The 24229-nt window shown below is 37.6% G+C and overlaps 1 protein-coding gene across 4 annotated transcripts in view; it reads left to right on the top strand.

The window, feature by feature from the left end:
• Positions 1-24229, top strand: part of SSX2IP (synovial sarcoma, X breakpoint 2 interacting protein) — a 36432-nt gene that overhangs the window by 8204 nt on the left and 3999 nt on the right. The window contains exons 2-13 of one of the 4 annotated variants that reach the window (XM_014546425.1): positions 658-789; positions 1389-1558; positions 1971-2183; positions 5841-5951; positions 8582-8717; positions 10548-10623; positions 10705-10882; positions 14971-15121; positions 16598-16734; positions 17079-17249; positions 21826-21940; positions 22319-22481. In XM_014546425.1, the coding sequence (XP_014401911.1) occupies positions 747-789; positions 1389-1558; positions 1971-2183; positions 5841-5951; positions 8582-8717; positions 10548-10623; positions 10705-10882; positions 14971-15121; positions 16598-16734; positions 17079-17249; positions 21826-21940; positions 22319-22481 (1664 nt within the window). In that variant the 5' untranslated portion in view covers positions 658-746. Of the gene's footprint in view, positions 1-638; positions 790-1388; positions 1559-1970; positions 2184-5840; positions 5952-8581; positions 8718-10547; positions 10624-10704; positions 10883-14970; positions 15122-16597; positions 16735-17075; positions 17250-21825; positions 21941-22318; positions 22482-24229 lie in introns of those variants that run through there. The other 3 variants (XM_005874582.2, XM_005874580.2, XM_014546424.1) reach the window with 3 other exon arrangements.

Raw genomic sequence — 24229 nt, 5'->3', positions numbered from 1 at the left:
TATTTTTATTTTTAAGAATTTTGATACAGATTGCCAACCAAATTGCTTGGTGGTAATATAAGTTCATATAATCTTTCTGGAGAGCAATGTATGGGAGTATTCATTTCTCTGCATCTATGTCAACATTGGGAATTGTAATGAAAAATATAAAAGTTTTGCCAATATAGTTTGTAAAAACAAAAAATGGGAGTGCTGGCCAAGAATTTTTTCATCTTGTCTATGTATATATGAACATTATTTTATTTTAAAGGATATACTATAGAACAGTGGTCGCCAACCGGTGGTCCACAGACCACTTGTGGTCCGTGAGGTCTGAAAGGTTGGCGACCGCTGCTATAGAGCTATTTATTACTTACTATAATGCTGTACTTTGGATTTATGTTGTGAGTGAAATCATGTACCATGTACTTTCTGTATGAGGTAATGTGAATACGTCAGTATAACTGGAGAAGCCCTTAGCCTTATCCTTACACGTGTGTCCACAGACATACAGTAATTAATACTGAGTTCTACCATGTTCTTTATGGGTGTACATGAGAATAAATAACACACAATCTTTCCTTTTTGAAGCGCATAGAACTAATTCTTACACATTGGTTTTATATTTGCTTTCATATTTTTAATTAGCTGCTGTTACTCTGTGACTTGCTTTTTAAGGAGATGCCTACATAGAAGAGTGACAGCAGCTGAACTGAATGTTTCACTGCTGAACTGGTTCCTCAGGTATCCTGGCTCTGGCAACTGCTATGGGAGATTGGATGACGGTTACAGATCCAGGTCTGTGTTCAGGTGATTGAGTTTAAAATAACTGTAAGCCAAAGCAGTTGTAAAAGTGATTATTTTCAATAAAACTATAAAATAGTTATCACAAATATTGAAGATGTGACTAATGAGAGACACAAATAACTGTAAAATGCCTAATTTCCATCTTCAATAAAATTATTAGGGAGAGCCAAGAATTGTGCCATAATTTGTGGGGTTAACTGCTTTGGGTGGATGATCGATCACTTGTTACTATTTTTGAGGAAATTTTTATGCATTTGAAATAAATTCATTGGCTGCTTCAATACATTTCTCTGATATATTTCTTTAATTGCATAAACTTTGAATGTATAGACAAGTGATTTTTGTCTATTATTTTTAGAAATCTAAAACATGTCAAATTAAGGTAGCATATTGTAGCTTAACATGCCTAGTAAGAGCACCACTTTATAGTTGTGTCTTTTTGGGGAAAAGTAGGTAGTACATAGTTTTCATATACTACCAACTTTGTCTTAATTTGAAAATACTTAAGATATTTATGTAATTCAAAATCTTTGGTAATGGAGATTGCTAACTTTGCATGCATTTTAATATATTATTTACATAAGTGCCTTTTATTCTTTCAGAAAGCAAAAATATCTCTCAATATACCTCAGAAACAAAGATGTCTCCATCAAGTCTATACTCACAGCAAGTGCTCTGTTCTTCAATACCTTTATCAAAAAATGTGCACAGTTTTTTCAGTGCCTTCTGCACAGAAGAGAATATTGAACAAAGTATTTCATATCTTGATCAGGTAATGGTGGTTTTTTTTTGTAAGAAGCATTGGTATAAATCAAGTTCTATAATATTGAAGTTATGAGAACACTTGTCATTACAAGTATATTGTGCATTGGTCCAGGACTTGTATTAGATTTGTGGAGAACCTTGGTGATCACCTAACTAGATATAAGGAGCAGGTTGGCCTCCCATCTCCCCGGGGGCTCCTCCACTGGGAGTCTCACCCTTATTTTACTGGTGAAGAAACCTGCCTGCCTCGCTCTAAGTGACTGAAAAGATTCCAGTTCTCTCAAATTCTTTTTCTTTGGGATATTTACTGTTTCCTTAACTATCATAGGATAGTTTTCTCAGAAAATATTTCTATCTTTTGTTTTTTTACTAAGTTTTGTCTGGTAACCAACTTTTAGAAAAACGTTTTCTCCTACCAGGAATTGACTACTTTCGGTTTTCCTTCATTATATGAAGAATCCAAAGGTAAAGAGACAAAGAGAGAATTAAATATAGTTGCTGTTTTAAACTGTATGAATGAGCTACTTGTACGTCAGCGGAAGAACCTTCTAGCTCAGGAAAATGTGGAAACACAAAATCTGAAACTGGGAAGTGATATGGACCATCTGCAAAGCTGCTATGCAAAGCTCAAGGTGAGAGTCACGCCAACCTGCATTCCAGTGCCCTTGTTATGCAATTGATGCTGTACATTTTCTTTGGCTTTATCACGTTTTAGAGTTAAAACCTTTTTGTTTTAGTTTTTTCAAAAAGTAAAAGTGGACTTAAAGTGATTTTTGCAAATCCACCATACTGCTTCCTAATATCCATATGGACAACATTGGTTTCATGAACTGTTTAGTGACTTGCTGAGTCTGTAGAAAGTTAGCTTAGGAAATATTTATGTCTGAGGAAAATAAATAAAGATTCCCCCACCCCATTTAATCTTGCTTAATAAAGTAGATGCTTAATTTACAGAAGTCTTACTGTGAGAAGCTGCATCAGTTAATTCCAAGAAAAATATTCTAGAGGGCATCTGTGCCAAAGTTGCTAAAAAGCTCAGTAATGGAAGCAGGCCTCATAGCTTCTAACTCTAACAAGTGTCTGGGCTCTAGAGAAGACCACAGAAGAATGCTTTTGCAAACTTGCTTGTTTCTCTGAACAAAGTGTCTGGGCTCTAGAGAAGACCACAGAAGAATGCTTTTTGCAAACTTGCTTGTTTCTCTGAAATATTTTCCACAGGGCCATTGACCTGCTACCTTAAAATACAGAAAATTTGTTGCCGTCTTCTACTTTGCTTTCATTCTTTTATTTCATTCTTTCATTTTATAAAAAATTCTTAGTTATTCATTTATTAGAGAAGGAGAAGGAAGAAGGAGTTCAAAATCAGTATAGTGGGAACTTATGATTATATATTATGAAGGATGTAATAGAATCAATCCATGGCAAAAAAATTTTCTAAAGATGCTACTATTTTGGGTTTCCTTATTTGAGTTTGTGTGTATGTAAGTTTTGAATCTGCATACTCCCACAGGATCAGCTTCTGTTTAGTTTTTCTCTTGTTGGTCCATGCCTCTCTATTTTTCTTCCTCTATATTCCCCCTTCACCCCACTCTCTTCAAGAACAGATAACAATTTTTTTTAAAACCCATGCCCAGCCAGCATGGCTCCGTGGTTGAGCGTCAATTTATGAACCAAGAGGTCACGGTTCAGTTCCCAGTCAGGGCACATGCCAGGGTTGCAGGCTCAATTCCCAGTGTGGGGCATGCAGGGGGCAGCCAATCAATGATTCTCTCTCATCATTGATGTTACCATCTCTCCTTCTCCCTTCCTCTCTGAAATCAATAAAATTATGTTTTTAAAAACCCCACTTAATACCTTGAATCTCAAAGCTCTGTTGGAGAGTAACAGGATCTCTGCAGGCAATATTTGAAAATCCTTTAGTAGGGATTGTACAGTAATGAAGTGGCCTGGAGTGGCCTATATGTGAGCACTGGGTATGTTTGGTAATTGATTTAGAGAAGCATCTTAGCTCCTCAGCAACACCTGCCCCCACCAGCCCATCAATGCCTAAGGCTAGTTTTTGTTGTCTTTTAGCTCATGTGCAGTAATAACAGTATGTTCCCTCTTTAATATTTTTAGGTTTTTGTACATCCTATATGCCTCAGGGATAGAGATTGTCCAACTGTGTATCTTGGCAGACTAGGGAAATGTGGGGCGGGGGTGGGGCGCTGGAGGGCACAGATGGTACCCTCCAGGCTTATTAAAAGGCTGCAAGTTGTGGATACTACTTTAATCTTAATCAGAGAGACCTATAGAAGGTCTAATGAATTAGACTGAGTCAGAATTTTAAACCCTAGACTAAGATTTAAAACTTTTATATCTGGGCACTGTTGGCCAAGTGTCTTATAAGTAGCTGTTGAATAACTGCATAATGATATTGGTAATTTGGAGCTATTAAGCCTTTTCTCTAAGAAGTAATCATTTATTAGGACTACCCAGAGCATGGAATATTTTACAGGATACCTTCTAATTTAGGATTTGACCTGGGTCAAATCAGGTATTTTGGGTCAGCTGTGGACAGAAATGTGTGTTCAGTGGGAAGAGTTAATGATCTATCTTTGAAGAGTTCCTAGATCTAGCATATGATTCATTTAATTTGTTGAGCAAAATATATTGAGTATGTACTAGGCATTGGGTTTCAAAGATGAGTGAACCCAAGCCCTGTTTGCAAGGAGATTGTAGTCCAGGGGAAGGAGACATGTGAACCACAGTTATTTGCTTTACTGATTATTGTTGGTGTAGGCAGTAAGGAAAACGCTTCAGAGAGAGGTAACAGCACTTTATCTGAGATTTGAAGACTGCATAGAAATTTGCTTGTGTTTGGAAAAGACATTTTAGGCACAGCATATAACCTGTGTAAAAGCATGGAGGCATTGGAGCACATTTTACTTTCAGGGAGTCATATAGCTCTGCAGGGACTGAAGTATATGACGCAAGATGAAGAGTGGTGAGCAGTGAGGCTGGGGTCCAGGCCCCAGATGATGTGAAAGGCATTGTGCAGAACCCCGGAGGCTCCGAGGGTTGTAAACAGGAGGAAGATATCGTGTAAATATCAACCTGGCAGTAGATGGAGAAATTATAGGGGGTGGGGGGCGGGGCGGATTTCTGTTTGGAATGGAAGTGGTGGGGTGCTCAGGAAGCCTGGTGGAAAGGACACTGTAGCAGGCTTAGCAGTCCCTGACCATGGAGGTTCTGGACTTGAACAAAGAGAGTATCAATGGAGATAGTAAGAGTGAAATAGGAAGACAGCTTAGGAGGTAGAATGGGTAGAATTTCATGAAAAATTGAATTTTGGAAATAAGTCATGAATATAAGATACCATTCAGGTCTCTGACTTGAGTTTACCAAGGATGGTGGTATGATTCACAGGAAATGCAGGAGGGCAGTGTAAGATTTACAGGGAAGATGATGAGTTCAGATAGAGTGTTGATAATGACCAAGGGAATCTGTCATCTGACATATGGGACATATCACCTGGCCCACAGGCTGTAAGGTCAGCCATGCCAACATTTTTGACAACCTTAGATTTATCCAAGTTTAATAGTCCTACATTTCTGAATCTTCTTGAGATCCATTGTGTGAAAGTCATTATTTGTATCAATTATGACATAACTTGAGTGGCTCTGCTATTTTATAAAGAGGATTTTTAAAAATGCTCTAGTGGTTTCATGTACAACTTGACGCAGTTTCTATAAAAACGTGCAAAATGAATTGAAAACGGGCATCTTGCTCCATACTGATTCCAGGATCGCTGCCATTTCTCTCTGGGAAATCTTCAGTTTACCGCCTGTGAGGGAGAAGTGGTGGCACGCAGTGGTCCCACCCACTCTGACCTGAAGTGCTCCACTCTGCTTGCTCACCAGGCTTCCTCACACTTAGCTTTGAAGCATTTTTGGCTCTTTCTCAGAGTGTGCTATAGAAGGTTAAAAAGTGTTAAAAAAGAATTGTAAAAAAATATTCAGTGGAATAAAATATTCACTGCAATAAGTGAAGAGTCTTTTAAGGGATCCATTTTGAAGCTCTTTTGAATAGGCATAAAATTTTGGTACATAAATAAAATTTGATACTTAAATAAATTGTAGGACTTTATAGTGTCGAGCTTTATAAGTGCTTTAAAAACATTTTGTGTACCTCTAAACTTCAATTGTAGTGAACAAACACTAGTATGGCTTGTTTTCACTAATCTTTTAAGAATTCACTTGTTCTGAAGCTATGTTAATTGTAATCAAAATTGCACATGAATGTTGTAGGAACAACTGGAAACCTCCAGGAGAGAAATGATTGGGCTTCAGGAAAGAGACAGACAATTACAATGCAAGAACAGGAATTTGCATCAGTTGCTGAAAAATGAGAAAGATGAGGTGAGTTGTCAGTTATTATAAAGTTTAAGTGATTTTTTAAATATAATTTGAGGTGATCTTAAGAGCCACTTCACTTTAAAACAAGAAAGGACAATTTATTCATGCTGTGTCAAGCTGTATGGTGGGCCTCTGTGTACAGTATTGCATCATATTTAACTGGCTCAGGAACCCTCCCCACAGTCCCCTCTGCCAAGTGGATCCATTGGCTTAAGCTTGTTAGTCGTAGCTCGTGGCAGCCAGTGTCCTCTACCACCCACCCTGGGTGCACAGGCACCATCACTTCTTCTCGGGCACACGGTGCTCTAAATGCAGGTCATTTATTGCCTGCCACACCTGTACTTCATATCTGGCTGCTGCCTCTTGAACCTTCTTAAATATTGACTTTGTTCATCCAGTCGAGCAATTAATTGATTAACTGAACACAAGTTATTGTTTAAAAACACAATTCACATTTAAAAATCTAATTTATGAAGCTAAAGATGTTATAATTCTAATCTCATTTCTACTTTAGTGGTTACTTAGTATTTGGACCTATAGAGTTAATGCATTTGAAATTATTTTTAAATTTATGTAAGAAGAAACCATTATGTTTTTATTGCTGTGCAGTTTGATCCTTGACCATGTGATAACTAAAAATAGAATACTTAATATAATTTCAGTGTTGTATATATTGTTTTAACTATAATTAAGGACTGTTAGGGTAGCATATTTATTTAAGGACCTTGCAATGATTTAGACAATTATTTTAGCATATTTGATTATTTAATAGTATATTTAGTAAGTGGTTAATGAAGTATCTTAACCCTAAGGTTGCTTATATTACTTACTTGAGTTCTCAGAAAATTTTGACTTGATCTGTTGATTACATGTAAGTGATTTGAAAATAGTTCACCTTCAGTAAGGATTAAGTTAAGCATGATCATCTGTAGTGGGTATTAAGGATGTCTGTGTAGCCTGGCTGGTGTAGCTCAGTGGTTGAGCGTCAACCCAGGAACCAAGAGGTCACCGGGTTCAATTCCCAGTCAGGGCACATGCCTGGGTTATGGGTTCCATCCCCTGGGGGGCAGTTGGGGGGAGGTGTGCAGGAGGCAGCTGATCGATGATGTTTTTCTCTCATCAGTGTTTCTATCTCTGTTCCTCTGCCTTCCTCTCTCTCTAAAAAATCAATAAAAACATACTGATAAATAAGAAAAAAGAATGTCTATGTAGCCCTGGCCAATTTTTCTCAGTGGAGTGTCAGCCCAAGGACCGAATGGTCTCAGGTTCAATTCCTGGTCAAGGGCAAGTACCTCGGTTGCAGGTTCCCCAGCCCCTGTAGGGGCTCATGCAAGAAGCAACCAATCGATGTGTCTCTCTCACATCAGTGTTTCTCTCTCCCCCCCTCCTTCATCCCTTCCTTCTCTCTCCCTCCTCCCTCCTTTCCACTCTCTCTGGAAGTCAATGGAAAAAATATCCTCAGGTGAGGATTAAAAAAAGAAAAAGGAAAAAGAATATTTATGTAAAATAGAACTTACTTTCTATTAAGGGCTGCTTGAGAAACCATAGAAGAAATTAACATTTACCACTAGTCTCAGGCATTTAATAGATACTCAGCAAATGTTTGAATCGGATTCTGCTGTTTGTACTTACTCTAATTTGAGAACTGTTTATGGTCAGAGAAAAATGAGCCTGTTTACCTGCTGCCATGAACTGAACAATGGCTAATCTGCCTTGTCACAGATTGATAAGGAATAAAGTGATTCAAGTCATTCCTATAAGGAAGTCACTACAAATGATCAGGTGCATTCTACTTGTTTCAGATGAAGCTTTAATCACTAACATTTCCATAAATGAGTTTCTGGCTTCTAAGTGATCAGGAGTTATATATGCAGAGTGAAAGGTGTAGAACAGCAATTTTCAACCGGTGTGCCACAAGGATTTTTAAAACATGCAGTACCTGACTATTTAGTCAGGGGCACTGACCTCTTTCCTTAGATTGTCAAATAAAAAAATGTGCAACACAATAATAGCCGCCCAATGTGAATGAATCAAAATTATACTCATTTTTTGTCAGATCAGTCAAAAATATAATATTTTTAGTTGTGTGCTACAGGATTTTAGTAATTAGTTGATGTGTGCCATGAGATGAAAAAGGTTGAAAATCACTGGTGTAGAAGATAATTTAGAAAGTTAGCAACGATGGAAATTTCAGAATTAAAAATAAAAGTTAGATGTGATTCGTTTAAATGATATTTTATTTTAAAATATATGTTTTTTATCGATTTCAAAAAGGAAGGGAGCAAGAGAGAGAGAGAAACATCAGTGATAAGAGAGAATCATTGATTGGCTGCCTCCTGTATGCTTCACACTGGAGATCAAGTCTGCAACCCAGGCATGTGCCCTGACCAGTAATTGAACCGTGACCTCCTGGTTCATAGGTCGACACTCAACCACTGACCACACTGGCCGGTCTAGATGATATTTTAAAGAGTGATTTCCAGTGGTTATGGAGAAGCAAGAATAATCCTAGAATTTTTTAACTATTTTATGGGGAAGCGAATACTAGGACCTTTTTTCTCTTTTGAATTTGTGAATTTTAATTGGGTTTATCAATCCTAAAGGGACACATTTAATAGAAATTCTTTTTTCAGGTACAAAAATTACAGAATATCATTGCAAGTCGAGCTACTCAATATAATCATGATATGAAGAGAAAAGAGCGTGAATATAATAAACTAAAGGAACGTCTACATCAACTTGTTATGAACAAGAAGGATAAAAAAATAGGTAAGAAGTGGCTGGCTAAGACAGAACAAGAGGAATAAATGCTATGTTAAGAAATAAATGTAAAAGCATTGAGCACAATAATTCCTGAAATATTATTTTCATGCTTAAACAATTTTTAAAGATGGTATATGTCCATATAAACTAGAAATTGAGGCAACTGGTAAGGGAAAAAAGAGGTAATTTGCTTTGCTTATTACTTGCATATAAGAATTGCATTTCTTGTTAACATGGTAAGTGTGGATTAATCCATAGAGGAGAAATAGCCAGAGGACACACTCTAATCTTCCATAATAAAGAACCAATAATATTAAAAATCAGGATCAGTTGTTTAGATCAATAGAAGTATGCTTTTGAGAAAGTAGTTCATCAGACTAATAATTTGTCAGTTTGAGTTCCCTTAAATTGAGTTGTGCATTTTGAAACAACTATTCAAAAGGATGAACTATGAAAGTTATGCTTATATTTGTGTGGACTAGTATTTTTTTTAATTTATAATTTACTTCATGCCAAAATATGAGTAATTTCAAGTAAATAGCATAGATTGAGAAGTAGATCTATACATACACAGAAGTAGAGTACACAGATAGTTTCGCTGGCCTGATGAGATTCAGGGGACAGGGAACGTGTGCGTTTATTTATTGAAGCATGGTTTCTAGTGGACAGTAGACTGTCCTGTAATCTGTATTGTACAGGCGCACCCCTAAGCTGTCTTTCTAAACTGAACTGGGACTTGCATGCAATAGCTGACGAACAGATGTTTCCAGCTGTCACCTGGTGGGCTCTTTCTGCTATCATCCAGCCATCAATGTTGACCGTATCACTGTCATGCTGTATAGCAAAGGTGTTGCAGTTTTTCAAAGATTTTTTTATTTTTAAAATCATTGAAAAATGAAAGTGTAATAAGCAATTAAGACAAGGTTGAAAATCTCTAGGTATTCTGAGGTAATAAATCTAAAATTGCACTTGGACACTCATTGGTGTTTAAGGTTGGTTAACCGTGTGTTCATTTATGAAGGAAATAAAATTAAAGGATGAAATGCTAGAAGTATAAAATGTATTGCCCAGTTAGAGAAGTTGATTAAAAATGTTACTCTGGTGACAGAGCCCTTATTTTATGGGGGGTGTGGCTGTTTCACCTTGTCCAAACCCAGTTGGAAGTGACAGGTTTATAATGGTTTTCTCAGTTCTAAAATGACAACTTACTCCCATCTTTCTTCTTATGTCAACTGCTTCCAACTCCGTGTGGTGCAGACAAGGCATTAATGCTGGCACAGGGCCTTCCTGATTGACTCCTTTACCGATGCTGCTGCTACAGGGCTTGGCAAACTTCTGTAAAGTTCAAATACTAAATATTTTTGGGTTTATGGGGTCTAACTGATTCATCTCTGCCAATGCAGCACAAAGGTAGCTGTAGACAATATATAAGCAAATTGTGTGGTTGTGTTCTAATAAGACTTTATTTATAAAATCAGGCAGTCAGCATGTAGGCCCTGATGATAACATTAATGATAATAAGATAACATTTATTAGGTATTTACTGTGTTAAGTGCTTTAACATTTCTTTGTTCTTCACAACTTCTCGTTGGTATATACTTTTATTATTACCTGTATCGATGAAGAAACAGGCTCAGCAGTTAAATAACTTGCCAAGATCTCAGTGCTTATAAATGATGAAACCGTAATTTGAAATCTGGGCTGATTGAGCCCAAAACAAATTTCAGTCTATATACCAGGTTGACTTACGTCCTTGATGCGTTATGGAATGTATTAGGGTTTTAAACACTTAAACGTGTGTGGTGAGGATTGGCTTTGTTTTGTGTGTTCTTGTAGCTATGGAAGTTTTAAATTACGTGGGCAGAGCTGATGGAAAAAGAGGCTCTTGGAGGACTGGTAAGAGTGAAGCAAGGTAAGGTCCAATTTAAATTGATAAATTTAACCAGACTCTTCTTTCTATGCTGCATTTTCATACTGACAGTTTCTTTTTCAGGAATGAAGATGAAATGTATAAAATTCTCTTGAATGATTATGAATATCGTCAGAAACAAATCCTAACAGAAAATGCTGAACTTAAGAAGGTTCTTCAGCAAATGAAAAAGGAAATGATTTCTCTTCTTTCTCCCCAAAAGCAGAAACCTATAGAAAAAGCAGATGATAGCACAGGAACTGTAAGTGGCTCTTCCTTTCAGATCGCTAATTAGAACTGTTGAAGCAACAAACAGGTATTCTCCATGGGGACACTGCTGATATTTTGGACAGGACACTCTCTGCTATGCTACCCCAGTCACCGTGACAACCAAAAAAATGTCCGTTTCCAGACGTGTCCTGGGAAATGATGGAGATTATTTTCTGATGACATATGTACCAAACACTGTAATCATTTTTATAAGCATTGTGTCATTTCATTCTTCTTATAATTTGATGCTTTTGATACTATAATTATCCCCATTGTGTAGATGAAGACACCTGAAGCACAGTGGTCAGCCCAGTGTCACACATGACCGAACCAGGATTTGCGTCCAAGTCCTTCCTCCTCCAGAGTTCATGTTTTTAACCACTGTGCCATATTCTTTAAATATTTTACTTCGAGTACTGTGTGCTTAAGCAGGCTCTGCTTTTCAGAGAGTGAAACCTTTGTTAATGCTAGGAACAAAATAATCATTCATTTTGTAAATATATTGAGTGTACATTATGTTCTAGTCCCTGGAAAGAAAATTCTAAAAATATTTTTTAAAATATATTTTTATTGATTTCAGAGAGGAAGGGAAAGGGAGAGAGAGATGGAAACATCAGTGATGAGAGAATCATTGATTAGCTGCCTCCCACATGCCCCCTACTACCTCCCTGGGGATTGAGCCTGCAACCTGGGCATGTGCCCTGACCAGGAATTGAGCTGTGACCTCCTGGTTCATAGGTCAACTCTCAACCACTGAGCCACACTGACAGAGCAAAAATCTCTAAAAAGATTTTAACTTTTCCCGGTCTTTGTTTGGGCTGCTATAACAAAGTATCATAGACTGGTTTATAAACAACAGAAGTTTATTTCTCACAGTTCTGGAGCCTGGAAATCCAAATCAGTGCCAGCAGATTCGGTGCCTGGTGAGAGCACTTTTCTTTGCTGCAGATTGCTGACTTGTACATGGTGGAAAGAGAGTCGGAGAGCTCATGAGTCCCTTTTATAGAGGCACTCATCTCATTCATGAGGGCTCTACTCATGACCTAATCGCCTCCCAAAGACCCCACCTCCTAATACCTTCCCATTGGGGGTTAGAATTTCAACATATGAATTTTGAGGGAGCACAACATTCAGTCCATTGCATCTGCAAGATGCACTTTTTGAGAGAGACACACATATAGAGAAGTTATAATTCTACTAGAGGCCTGGTGCACGAAATTCATGCACTTGGGGGCGGGGAGGGGTCTCTCAGCCTGGCCTGTGCCCTCTAGCAGTCTGGGAGCCCTCGGAGGATGTCTGACCGGCAGTCAGACATCCTTAGCGCTGCCGCGGAGGCAGGAGAGGCTCCCACTACCGCTGCTGCGCTCGCCAACTGTGAGCCCGGCTTCTGGCTGAGTGGCACTCCCCCCATGGGAGCACACTGACCACCAGGGGGCAGCTCCTGTGTTGAGCATCTACCCCCTGGTGGTCAGTGCACGTCATAGTGAGCTGTTGAGTGGCCTTATTAGCATATTACCCTTTGATTAGTTGAATGGCTGACTGGACGACCAGACACTTAGCATATTAGGCTTTTATTATATAGGACTAGAGGCCTGGTGCACAAAATTTGTGCACTTGGGGGGTCCCTCAGTCCGGCCTGTGCTCTCTCGCAGTCCGGGAGCCCTCAGGGGATGTTCAACTGACGGCTTAGGCTGGCTCCCGAGCAGGCCTAAGCCATCAGTCAGACATTCTTAGTGCTGCCGTGGAGGCGGGAGGGACTCCCGCCACCTTTTTGCTGCACTCGCCAGCCGTCAGCCCAGCTCAGGGCTTCTGGCTGAGTGGCACTCCCCCTGTGGGAGTGCACTGACCACCAGGGGGCAGCTCCTGCATTGAGCATCTGCCCCCTGGTGGTCAGTGCGCGTCATAGCGACTGGTCGTTCTGCCGTTCAGTCGATTCGCATGCCTTTTATTATAATAATAGTTATTGTGGAGCTATAATAGGTTAGTGCAGTGTGTAAAACAGAACAGATATGGCAACTAAGGAAGGCATCACAGATCAAGTGACATTTGAGTTGGCTTTTAAAAAATTAGTAGGTGTTTTTGAGGTAGAAAGCATGGGAAAGCATTTGATGAAGGGAGAATAATATGTACAAAGGTCTGAAAAAGCAAGTCATATAATGGTGGAAGTTCTTTTAACTCTATTGTTTTACATAGAAGTTTAAATTCTGGATTTAAGATGCATGACTAAAATTTGAAACTAATAGTGTTGGTGGAAAATGTTAATTACCAGCAAGTTACCAGGACTTATTTTTGTATTCCCCCTGTTTTTAAGGCGTTGGTGGTATAGTGGTGAGCATAGCTGCCTTCCCCCTATTTTTAAAGTTTGCATTACGCCACTTCCCTTTTACGAAAAAGCTACATTAGTACATGTTTTCACTAACCAAAAGAAATCCAAAGAGAATTTTCCCTTTTAAATTAATAGTCTTTGCTTCTTCACTTGACGACATTTCAGTTTATGGAAGGTTTCATAGGCACACTCTACTTTTGGATATTGGGGAAAACTGGTGTTTACTTGTATTAGAGATTCGGCCTATGCCCATCCCACCTCTTACCTTTCTTTTTATTTCTTCTTTAAAAACAGCATTATCTGAATGTTCTTTTAAACTCTACAATTAGGGGCCTCCTTGATGCCTTATATTTAGTTAACCTTTTTCTCTCAAAGTCCCTCTCTTCAGGTCAGTTCTTAACGTTCACTAATACCTCTCTAGGATTAGCAGAGTTCCCATTACTCTGTGGTTGCTTAGCTTTTGGCCCAACTTTTACTAACCTCTCATTACCAGCTTTTATTCAGCAAAAGTAGTGGTAAATAAAGATCTTTCTCATAATTAAATTCCCCTTTCCCCCAATTATTTAGCCAGCGGTAGTATCTGTATAATTCATAATTCAAATATTTAGGGTTGGAGAAACAATCTCTTAAGTATATTTTTTGTTTTTAAAAGTACATTTTCTGTTTTTAAAAGTTTATTTTCTGTTTTTCTACATCTTTTTTCTGTTAAAATTGAAGTAATTCAGTTGGAGCATTATAACAAGAGGAATAAGTTGTAATGTTGGAATATCTAGGTAGCATCCAAGTATCGTTTATTTTTTATTTTGCTTACCTAATTGTAGCCAAAATTTATACTCAAAATTCACATTAAATGAATTTTTCATTTTCATCTTGTGGTTTTAGAATTTCAACTTGGAAATGTGTAGCAATTTGTTATTTTCAAATAATGGATTTGCAGTATTTTTTAAATATATAGAAGAGAAGGTTTAGCTCCTTGGAAAAGTTACTGGCAAATAGCTTTGGAAGATTGATTGGCAATAACCAGAGTCACAGTGAGCTACACTCTGGGCATTTTCCCACTGGCTCCCTGGGAGACCTTGATCTCTGCAGCCCATCACTGACCTCAGACTATTGATGCAGTTCTTCTCACTCAGTTAGGACTGTTCTATGTAGATTCAGATTATTATGACATACTCATTTTAATATTTCTGTATGTTCTTTATTCTGCTTTGATTCTATTTGATCATATGCATTAATAAAGTTTGTTACACTTGCCTATGATTTAGTGTCTTGGTAGAATTCACAAAGAAAAATAACCTCCAATTTTATTTTTTTTAATTATATGAGAAAAATAGAACTAACAGATGCTTTTACTTTGGAAATTATTTCACAGGTTTGTTTAAGCAGCGTAAGATTGGAGACCAGTTGATCTAACTTTACCTCACTTCTACTTCTTGGCTGTGTGACATTGGGCAAGTTACTCTTTCTCTAAGCCTGAGTTTGGAAGATTAATTAACATGTGAAAGCATCTAAAACATTAGACAGATAGTAACTTCCTCACCCAGCTCAAATTCAGTTTGAAGAGACCTGATTTGGGGAATTTCTACCTTCAATATTAATCGCTTTTTCTCAAAATACTTATGTTAAGTACTGGGTCATATATGCTTAAGATACAGCACAGAAATGATTTTGATAAGTAGTTGACAGACTATCTGATTACTACTGCCTGTGTGCCTAAAGCCATTTTAAGATACTGGTCTTTTTATGTCTTGTAGGGTATCTCTGATGTTGAAGAAGATCCTGGGGAACTGAGTAGAGAGAGTATATGGGACCTTTCCTGTGAAACTGTGAGAGAGCAGCTTACAAACAGCATCAGGAAACAGTGGAGAATTTTGAAAAGTCACGTAGAAAAACTTGATAACCAAGGTAACTACTGCCTAAATGCATGCAAAGTGAGTAGTGACACTCAGTAAACTTAATTTTCCTTCATATAAAAGCCAGTTTGGTGGTTTAAAAAGCAAGACTGCCTACTTCTAGTCGTGAGGTTGAATCTCACTGAGAAAATGTACTTGGCGCCCAGAGTGCATCTTTCTCTGGAAAGCGGACGGCATGATTCATGTGCTCTGAGTGCACGTGGATACAGTGATCAGACTCTTACTAATCTTGGAAATCAAGAAGTAGTAACCATCATACAGTATAAATATGAACCTTTGCTTATTCTAGATAAGTGCATCTAAGAGCCTAATAATCCACTTTTAAATTATTTTCAAAATAAATGATGTTCCATGTATTTGTGTCAGGGAGTCTGTAAAGTAGAATATCCAGGTCTCTGTTCCCTATATGTAACACTTAATAGTTTGGTGAAAATCTTTTTAGACTTTTATCTCTGCATTTGCAAAATATTTATTTAAAAATACACACACAAAAAACCAAAAATTGAATATTTTAAACATCTTTTCCTATCAATACATATAGTATAGATAGATTTACATTGATTAATATGTCCTTAATATTTTATATTTATTAAAGTTTACATGCTTTTAAATCAAGAAAATTAACTGTCTGCTCAGTAAGTGGTTTAATTTAAAAAATTATTCTAAATTGTCAAAAATAACGAACTCAGTGCCATTTGTCTTCAGTAATAAAGAGCAATCAGCAGGTGGTGTGGAGGGGATCAATGCGGGTAAAAGGGGGCCATCTGTAGTACTCTCAACAATAAAGATGGTGTGGAGGGGATCAATGCGGGTAAAAGGGGGCCATCGGTAGTACTCTCAACAATAAAGATACATTTTTAAAATAAATAAATAAAGAGCAATCAGCAAACTTATGTAAGTACCAAAATTAGTTGACACGAAATTGTATTGACTTGGGTGAGTCTTCATTGTCTGTTAGTAAATAGCAAGTATGTTTGGGCTTCCTGTTTGTCGAAGTCTAAACCAGAGAGTGAGATTTGTAGCACCGTGTTGGCCTTGGAAGAAGTGTTAAAAGAACGTAGTTAATGCATGTCAGTTATTTTCCCCTCCTGTGAATATAGGTTGTCCGTTTTTAATTAGGACATAATCTTGAATAAATATGGATTACAAAGTAAATGTTGGCAATGAAGGTCTATTTGTGTGGATATCCTTTAGTCCAAAAGGGTGCCAATTTATAGTTGTCATGAACTCCTTATAGTTGCTTTGCTTTTTAAATTTTTCAAGTGTTAAAATAATATAAATTTAATTTTAATATATAGTAGCTTATGAATTTTTAAAGAGCACAGGAAAATAGCAATCCTTCAGAAAGCCTATGGGATTCCCGAAAGAGAAAAGTTCCGAGAGCTTGATTTTTAAGTGTATGTCCAAAAGACACCGTAAGCTAAGTGGTGACTGTTAAACTAATGTCAAATTACTACTTTTATGTTAGTTTCAAAGGTCCACTTAGAAGGTTTTAACGATGAAGATGTAATTTCACGACAAGACCATGAGGAAGAAACCGAAAAACTTGAGTTAGAAATTCAGCAGTGTAAAGAAATGATTAAAACTCAACAACAACTTTTACAGGTAAATGTGAGTTACTTTTTAAAACTATTCTTCCTTGAGAAGGACCAGAATGTTACTGAATCTTACGAGATTAAGTTCCTTTATTTCATAAGATCTGTAGTATTTGACACTTGTCTGACCTAGCGTCTCTGCTTCCTAACAGGTAGATTTCATACCATTGCTTAGTTGGTCTTGGCCAGTTAGAGTAGAAGCGTTTGGGGAATGGCACACCTCAGTCGACGTTCTCATTCTTCCTAATATCTGTCCATCCACTCAAGTTTGACTTGCCCTCCCTTGTTTCGTTTCAACTTGGGGGAGTGTTGCAGGGGCTCTCAGGAACTTACTGTTTTAAAATCTAATAGCAGCAGCTTGCTACTGCATGTGATGACGATACCACTTCACTGCTACGAGACTGTTATTTGTTGGAAGAAAAGGAGCGCCTCAAAGAAGAGTGGTCCCTATTTAAAGAGCAAAAAAAGAATTTTGAGAAAGAAAGACGAAGCTTTACGGAAGCTGCCATTCGCCTGGGATTGGAGGTATTTTAACCAATTGGCTTTCCTTGTAGCACTTTTGAGAATTTTAGGGAGGCCTCGGTAGAATGCATCTAAGTTCTGTGTCCATTTAAAACTATTTTACCAGTGATTTCATCAATAACTTGAAATGAAAGAGATGCTAAGCCCGTGAACTATAGAAGGATATCTTTTTGCCTTTACCAGATTTGGGGATTGAAAAATTTAAAAAAAAACAAACAAAAACACAGCAACTAAGCATTCATTATCCCTTTTGGATTAGCTTTCTACTATTAAGTGTTTAGCTTCACAAGAGAGATCTCTTCTGGGCATATGTCATCTGTCCATTGTCAATAGAAAGTGTCAGAAGACAGTGCAAACAAGAGTATGTTTGTTATTTTGTTTTTATTAAAAGGAAGTGTGGTAAAAAGTGAAGTTCTTTCTCCTTTCGGGCCCTCGTCCAGGGATGTGCGCCTCCCAGTTAGCGGTTAGGACTGTTGTGTATGCATGTCCTCAGCTTGTTTTTTTTACTCAGCAGTGTATTGCCTACAGATTTCCCTTTCAACAATTACAGAAGTAATGTCAGGACCTGGTTTAAAAAATTAAATCAACCCATACAAAAAGCTAAAAAGTGAGAAAATACCCTCCTTTCTCAATGCCAGTTTAATTCCTCAGAGGTAACCACTGTTACAAGTTTCTATTTGTCATTCTTCTGGGAAGTATTATACTATTTTAACTTTAATGTATTTCAACTTTTTTTTCTTGATACCAGTCTATTGATTCCCCACTATGAAAGAGTAGGCATTTAATGTCCTTATCTTGACTACCATCTATACTGTTCCTTGTATCTGGCTTCTTTATAATATCGTTACTTTTTCCACTACTTTTTAAAAAATTGCTTTTTCTGATTAGCCTTTTTACTTTGAGTAAACTGTTTAACGCATTTACTTCATGTTTGCTCAACTTCAGACAGTATTAGCTTATCCTTGCAATGAAAGAAGGCATCCTCCTAGTTACGTACTCCATTGCACTTGCTCCTCCACTTCTGATGTGATAATTGTTTTTCATTGTCAAGTAATATCACATTCATATTCTGCCCTGTAATATAATCCAAGTGAAGTACTTTGTGTAAGATTGAGACTTAAAAATTGAAAGCCAGGAAAGAACATTGATAACAGCATGATTGTTAAATATTATTCATTTATAACCAAGTAATATGTTTGGACACATAGAAAATCTTCTGTGTTACTAAGACTGCCACCTGGGAGAGAATCTTCTGTGCATCGCTGTGGAGTAATGCTTTGACTGTCTTTGTAGCCTCCTTTATGATTTCCTGACTCAGATTCAGCCATCATGTTTCTTCTATCTCAGGTTACCCTCTTTCTCAGGGTCCTTTTTCAGTAATCTGTATTACCTTATTCATTTTCCCATAAGTAGTGTGTGAGTGAAAACTACTTTGAAATACGGAATATACAGAAGTGTATTCATACTTGATTGGTTTGGCTGGATATAGAATTTAGGTTCCAACTTTTCCCCTTGAAACTGAAAAAGTAATTTCTTTTCTCCTCCTCCTCCCTCCCCCTCTTCCTCCTCCCCTCAAGGTGGTTATTGTATGTTGGCCTGTGTAATGATGATTAATAGCGAACTCAAAGAAAAAGTGTTTAGATTGAGATCAATTTCTAATATCAATGCCAATGTTAAAACTAAATGGTTACAGGATGCTGTACTTGAAATTCTAAACAAATTACTTGAAGTGGAGGTTAGTTTAGTTCTTCTGGACTAGTAGTAACTTTTGTTAACAACTTTTACATTTATTTATTTACTTATTTATTTCAGAGAGAAGGGAAAGGGGGAGGGGACAGAGAAAGCCAGGGAGAGAGAGCAAAACATCAATGTGAGAGAGAAACATCAATTGGTTGCCTCCTGCATGCGCTCCGACCAGGGATTGAACCCACAACCTAGGTCAGGGGTGGGCAACCCCTGGTATGTGTGCCAAACATGGCACGCCAGTAACTTTTGCTGGCATGCGAAACTCTCTCTTATAATCTTCCCTTTACAATTTTTTTCTTAATATCGACTTTTTTATTTTTCAGATAAATTCAGTGTAGGTGCATTTTAGATAAATAAATAATTTTACATAACAAGTTATCTTAAAGACCATAGACATGGATTGATGAGAGAGGGGAAGAGCAATTTCTATGCCTCTGCCTTAACTCCCTGCCTTCCTAGATCTGACCAGTGTTTTGGTTTCATCCACATACGCTTGTGAATCTTTGTTCTCAGTGATGAATTTTGTTAAGTCTCGTAATAGGAGTAGCCTGACGGATGAAAGTAGTAGCTCGTGCATATCTCTGAAGGTCACGAAATATAAACCTGATGTAAAATCTCTGTCATCAGTGATGCAGCAGCAAAAGTCCCACTGATAATATCAAACGGAGTCATAAAGTTTTCTGTCGGACTATCAGTGTACATGTATACATTAAAAAATAAATGTATTTTTCATCATCATATACTGTGTTTTTGTCGCTCGAATGAATTTTATTATTTCTTCAAGGTTCTTCACATACGTACACCTTAAGAGATATCAAGTAGGCATAACATGTTCTCAAAAAATTAGGGTTGGCACGCAGAAGAATTTTGAGTCAGAGATTTTGCTGGTTTTGGCACGCACTCACAAAAAGGTTGCCCACCCCTGGACTAGAGCTCCATTTCTTCTGGTATGTGGTTTTTTCTAATGAGAAACCTGATTATAATGTAGCCTACATTACTCTGTAAATACCCTCTGTTTTGTTTCTTCCCCCTCTCTGGAAGCTTTTGGAATTTTATATTCTTAAAGTTCTGAAATTTTACCAGAACCTATCTCTGTGGCTCCTTTTTTTAAAAAAATATATTTTTATTGATTTCAGAGAGGACGGGGAAGGAGGGAGGGAGAGAGAGAGAGATAGAAACATCAATGATGAGAGAGAACTGTGACCTCCTGGTTCATAGGTCAATGTTCAACCATGAGCCATGTCAGCTGGGCCCCATGGCTCTTTTTGCCTGAAGATATACTATATTTCTTTAGGGAAATTTTCTCCTATTCTGTATTTTTACCTCTTTTGACTTCTCTCCCATCCTGGAACTTTTACTAGACAGATGGTTAGCCTTCTGAGTCTGTCTGTAGATTGACTTTATGTTCTGAATTTGGGGATATTCTCTCCGTTTACCTTGTGCATCAGCAACCTGGTCTTCAGCAAGGTCAGTTTTATTATTCTCTTCATCCCGAGTTTTTATTTCAGAGTTTATCATTTAAGTGTTTAACCTCTTTATTTTTTTGTTTTCTTTGTATAGCATTGTATTATTTTATAGGTGTTCATAAATCTGTTCGATAATTTGTATTATGGATTTTTTTGTATCTAACAGTTTTGACACATTGCACATAATTTTTCAAGAAAATTGATTTCAAATATAATATTACATGTAATAAACATTAATATTTCAAGAAAAAAGATTTTAAATGTAATAGAAGTAATCCTGTTATTTATAGATTTTTGATATTTCCTACAACTTTTATAATATTATACTATGTTAGTACAGTTTTGGTAATATTATATTTAAAATCTGTATTACGGTTTTTAAAAAATATTTTTTTCTGTCTTGAACTATATGTTACCCATGATCATTTCTCTTGGCCTTTTTTCTCTTATGCTATTAGTTTTCTTCAAATGTTTAGTGATGCATTACTCTGTATTAATATTTATGAGTGAAAAACTACATATGTTGGTCATTTTAAATAGCAATTTGCAAATTGTGAAAGTTGATTTCATCAATAGCTATCCTTCTCAGGAAACAAGAACAATTGGCACTAGCATTTTCTCTGTTTTATAGGATCACCTCTGTTTCTGAACCCATATTCCCTCCCCACCCCCCGAGATGCTCTTGCTGCTTTGTATGCCACTCCCAGTTCTCTGCTTGGGAATCCCTTTGCCTCTGGTCAATGGAGGATGGCAGGGCCAGTGAAGGATAGGAAGGAAGGAAGGGCCAGAAACCTGAGTGGGCGGGAGAATGTAGTTTAGGATTCAGCAGCTGTGCAGAAGGGGGAGGTTTGACATGCGCCCCCTTGTGGTTTAGTGGTGCTGCTCATGCTGGTAGATGGTTGGAGGATGACAGCAATGCTTGAGAAAGCCTTACCTCCTTTTCTCATGTGATTGGAGGATGACAGCAATGCTTGATAAAGCCTTATCTCTTTTTCTCATGTGATTAATTTACAATGGGTATTTTTCTGGTGTTTTTGATTTTATATTTATAATGTTCTATATATTCAAAAATTATGCTCATATTCTACATGTTTAAAAGTTACGCGAATATGCTATTTTTGCATTGTACACTTGAACTTACCCAAAATGGATGTGAAAAAATAGTGATTAGTCGGTTTATTGGATGAAAGGGATGGCTTTTTATTTTTTAAACAATTTTCTTAAGTGAAATGTTTTAATTCTTTTGACTAAATTATATATATGGCAGCCAGAAGGCAAATACAGATAGCTAGAGAAATCATGTGAAACGGCAACTACATGAGCATTGGGATACTGATCATATTTCTTTGGTTTGCTTATTATGACAGAGAAAGGCATTTGAAGAAGAAAGAGCCAGCTGGTTAAAGCAACAGTTCTTAAATATGACTACTTTTGACCACCAGAATTCAGAAAATGTGAGACTTTTCAGTGCCTTCTCAGGAAGTGAGTATTTCATAAGCTCTTTAATCTGAAAATGCATGTAAAAAATACTGTAAATTATTAATATAAAACTTTGGAGAGCACCAGTAAGAGCTTCCTAACTAAAACTAAGAAATCAACTTTAATACTTTATTTACTGAGTCAAATGGGAATGACAGGAGGGCTGTGCATTCCAAAGACAACTTTTGTGTATAATAATGTCAAGTTTTTGAAAATTTACTACAAACAAATATTTTTAAAACAATCCTTTTAAATGTTTGTGACAAAGATTATGGGATGAGCTAGAACTAGACTCTCATTCTGTCTCACACTTTACTCAGAACTACAAATAATTCATCATAGTTAACCACCTTCACTATATTGCCTTTTTTTGCCCCACAGGTTCTGACCGGGACAATCTTATAGTGCACTCAAGGCCACGACAGAAGCCCTGCAGGGTGTCTAATGGGTCTCCAGTTTGTACCTCTAAACTCACAAAATCTCTTCCTGCTTCTCCTTCAACTACAGACTTTTGCCAGACGCGTTCCTGTGTATCTGAACATAGGTATTGGTCTATAGGTCATCTCCTCACATATTCATAACATTGCTAGAGTTGCATTGCTGAGGAAAAGTTGGCATGTTTGTAGTATTAGCAACAGTAGAGGCTTTGGAGAGGAATTCAGTAGATGGATTCATTCATTATGCAAATATTTATTGAGTATCCATTATCTATAGGCAACTATTAGGCAGCAGGAATACAGTTGTGAACAAGGCATATACAGTCCCTGACTTCTGGAGCTAAATGATATAATGTGACTCTTTTTATTTCACATCTAAAATACAATTTAAAATTTAAATACAGTTTATGTATAGGAATCACAATATTTTAAGTACTTAATTTTATTAACTAGAAGGATATTATTTGATAGTTTTTGTAGAGCACATATTTAGAGTTCCTTTTCTATGCCCGTTCCATTGGTGTTGAAGGGCAGAGCACTGCTCATCCTCATCCTGCCTGGTAAAGAGGATCAGTACCCAGGATGATGGGGTCGAACAGCTGTCCCCCATCCCAGGAAACCCACATATTGCTATTAACTGCTGCATTTTGGGATAGCCCTCTGTCTAAGGTTGTTAAATTCATTTTCTGAGCTATAATACCAATTCTTTAGCTCGCAACCTATTCCAAGATTAGCTTTCAACTTAAGCAGCTTGCTAGACCATTGCTAGTGCTGCAGAGGAGCAGAAAGGAGCTGCGGGCTGTGTGGGAAAGTGTGCCGGCGATCGCTGTCCTCTGGAAGGAGGAGACAGTGGCCCAGGGCCTGCCAGTGTGGCAGGCGCCTTAAGAAGCCCGCAGCCCCGCAGCACACTGGCCTGTGGTAGTGAGAGGTTTGCATGGAGCGAAGTGCTGAAGAAGGCAGTAGCCCTTGAAACAAGAATGTTAAATAGATGAATTTTAAAACAAAAAAATGAAGCATTTAAAAGGACAAAACACTCTAACTTAAAGTCAACTTTTGAAAGGATTAGGACTCTAAGTAAATATTGGGGCAAAGAAGAGCTGAGGGCCCTCCCGGCAAGTGTAGCGACCCTGAGGTGAGGACACTAGTGTGTTTGTGGATGTGAGTGTAGTTAGCAAACAAGACCAGGAGGTGGAGGGGAGGGGTCATATCCTTTAAGGCCCTGGGTGAGTAGATTGGGATTAAAATGTTACTATGTATAAGTTCAAATATATATATAAACTAGAGGCCCGGTGCATTTGTGCATTTAGTGGAGGGGGGCGGGGGGAGGCGCCCTCAGCCTGGCCTGCGCCCTTTCAGACAGGGCATATGTCTGGGTTGCGGACTTGATCCCCAGTTGGGAGCATGCAGGAAGCAGCTGATCAATGATTCTCTCTCATCATTGATGCTTCTCTTTCCCTCTCTCCCTTCCTCTCTGAAATCAATAAAAAAAAATATTAACAAATCGTTTAGTCTGTATTTGTAGGTCAGGTATTCTAAGGGCAATGCAAAAGCATTAGAGACTTTTAAGCAGGAGAGTGAAAAAAAATTAAGTTTTAAAAATATGACTCCATATTATGTAGGAAACATTCTCGGAGCCAGTGATATAAGCTGGAAGACTCAGTTAGGAGGCATTAGTGGAGCAGAGGTGAGAGATGATGGTAATGTGGACGAGTGTCAGAACATGAAGGTTGAAATGTTTGGATTTAGGATATATTTTGCAGTTAGAGCCAAAAGATTGAGTGATGGGTTGGATATGGGCAGTGAATGTTTATTTAATTTATAATAAAAATAATGTAAGCTCAGAGTATTTTCTTAC

This window comes from Myotis brandtii, unplaced genomic scaffold (assembly GCF_000412655.1).
Source record: "Myotis brandtii unplaced genomic scaffold, ASM41265v1 scaffold446, whole genome shotgun sequence".
In the NCBI taxonomy this organism is placed as follows: Eukaryota; Metazoa; Chordata; class Mammalia; order Chiroptera; family Vespertilionidae; genus Myotis; species Myotis brandtii.
The sequence above is the reverse complement of the archived record's forward strand: the minus strand, read 5'-3'. Positions and strand labels throughout refer to the sequence as shown.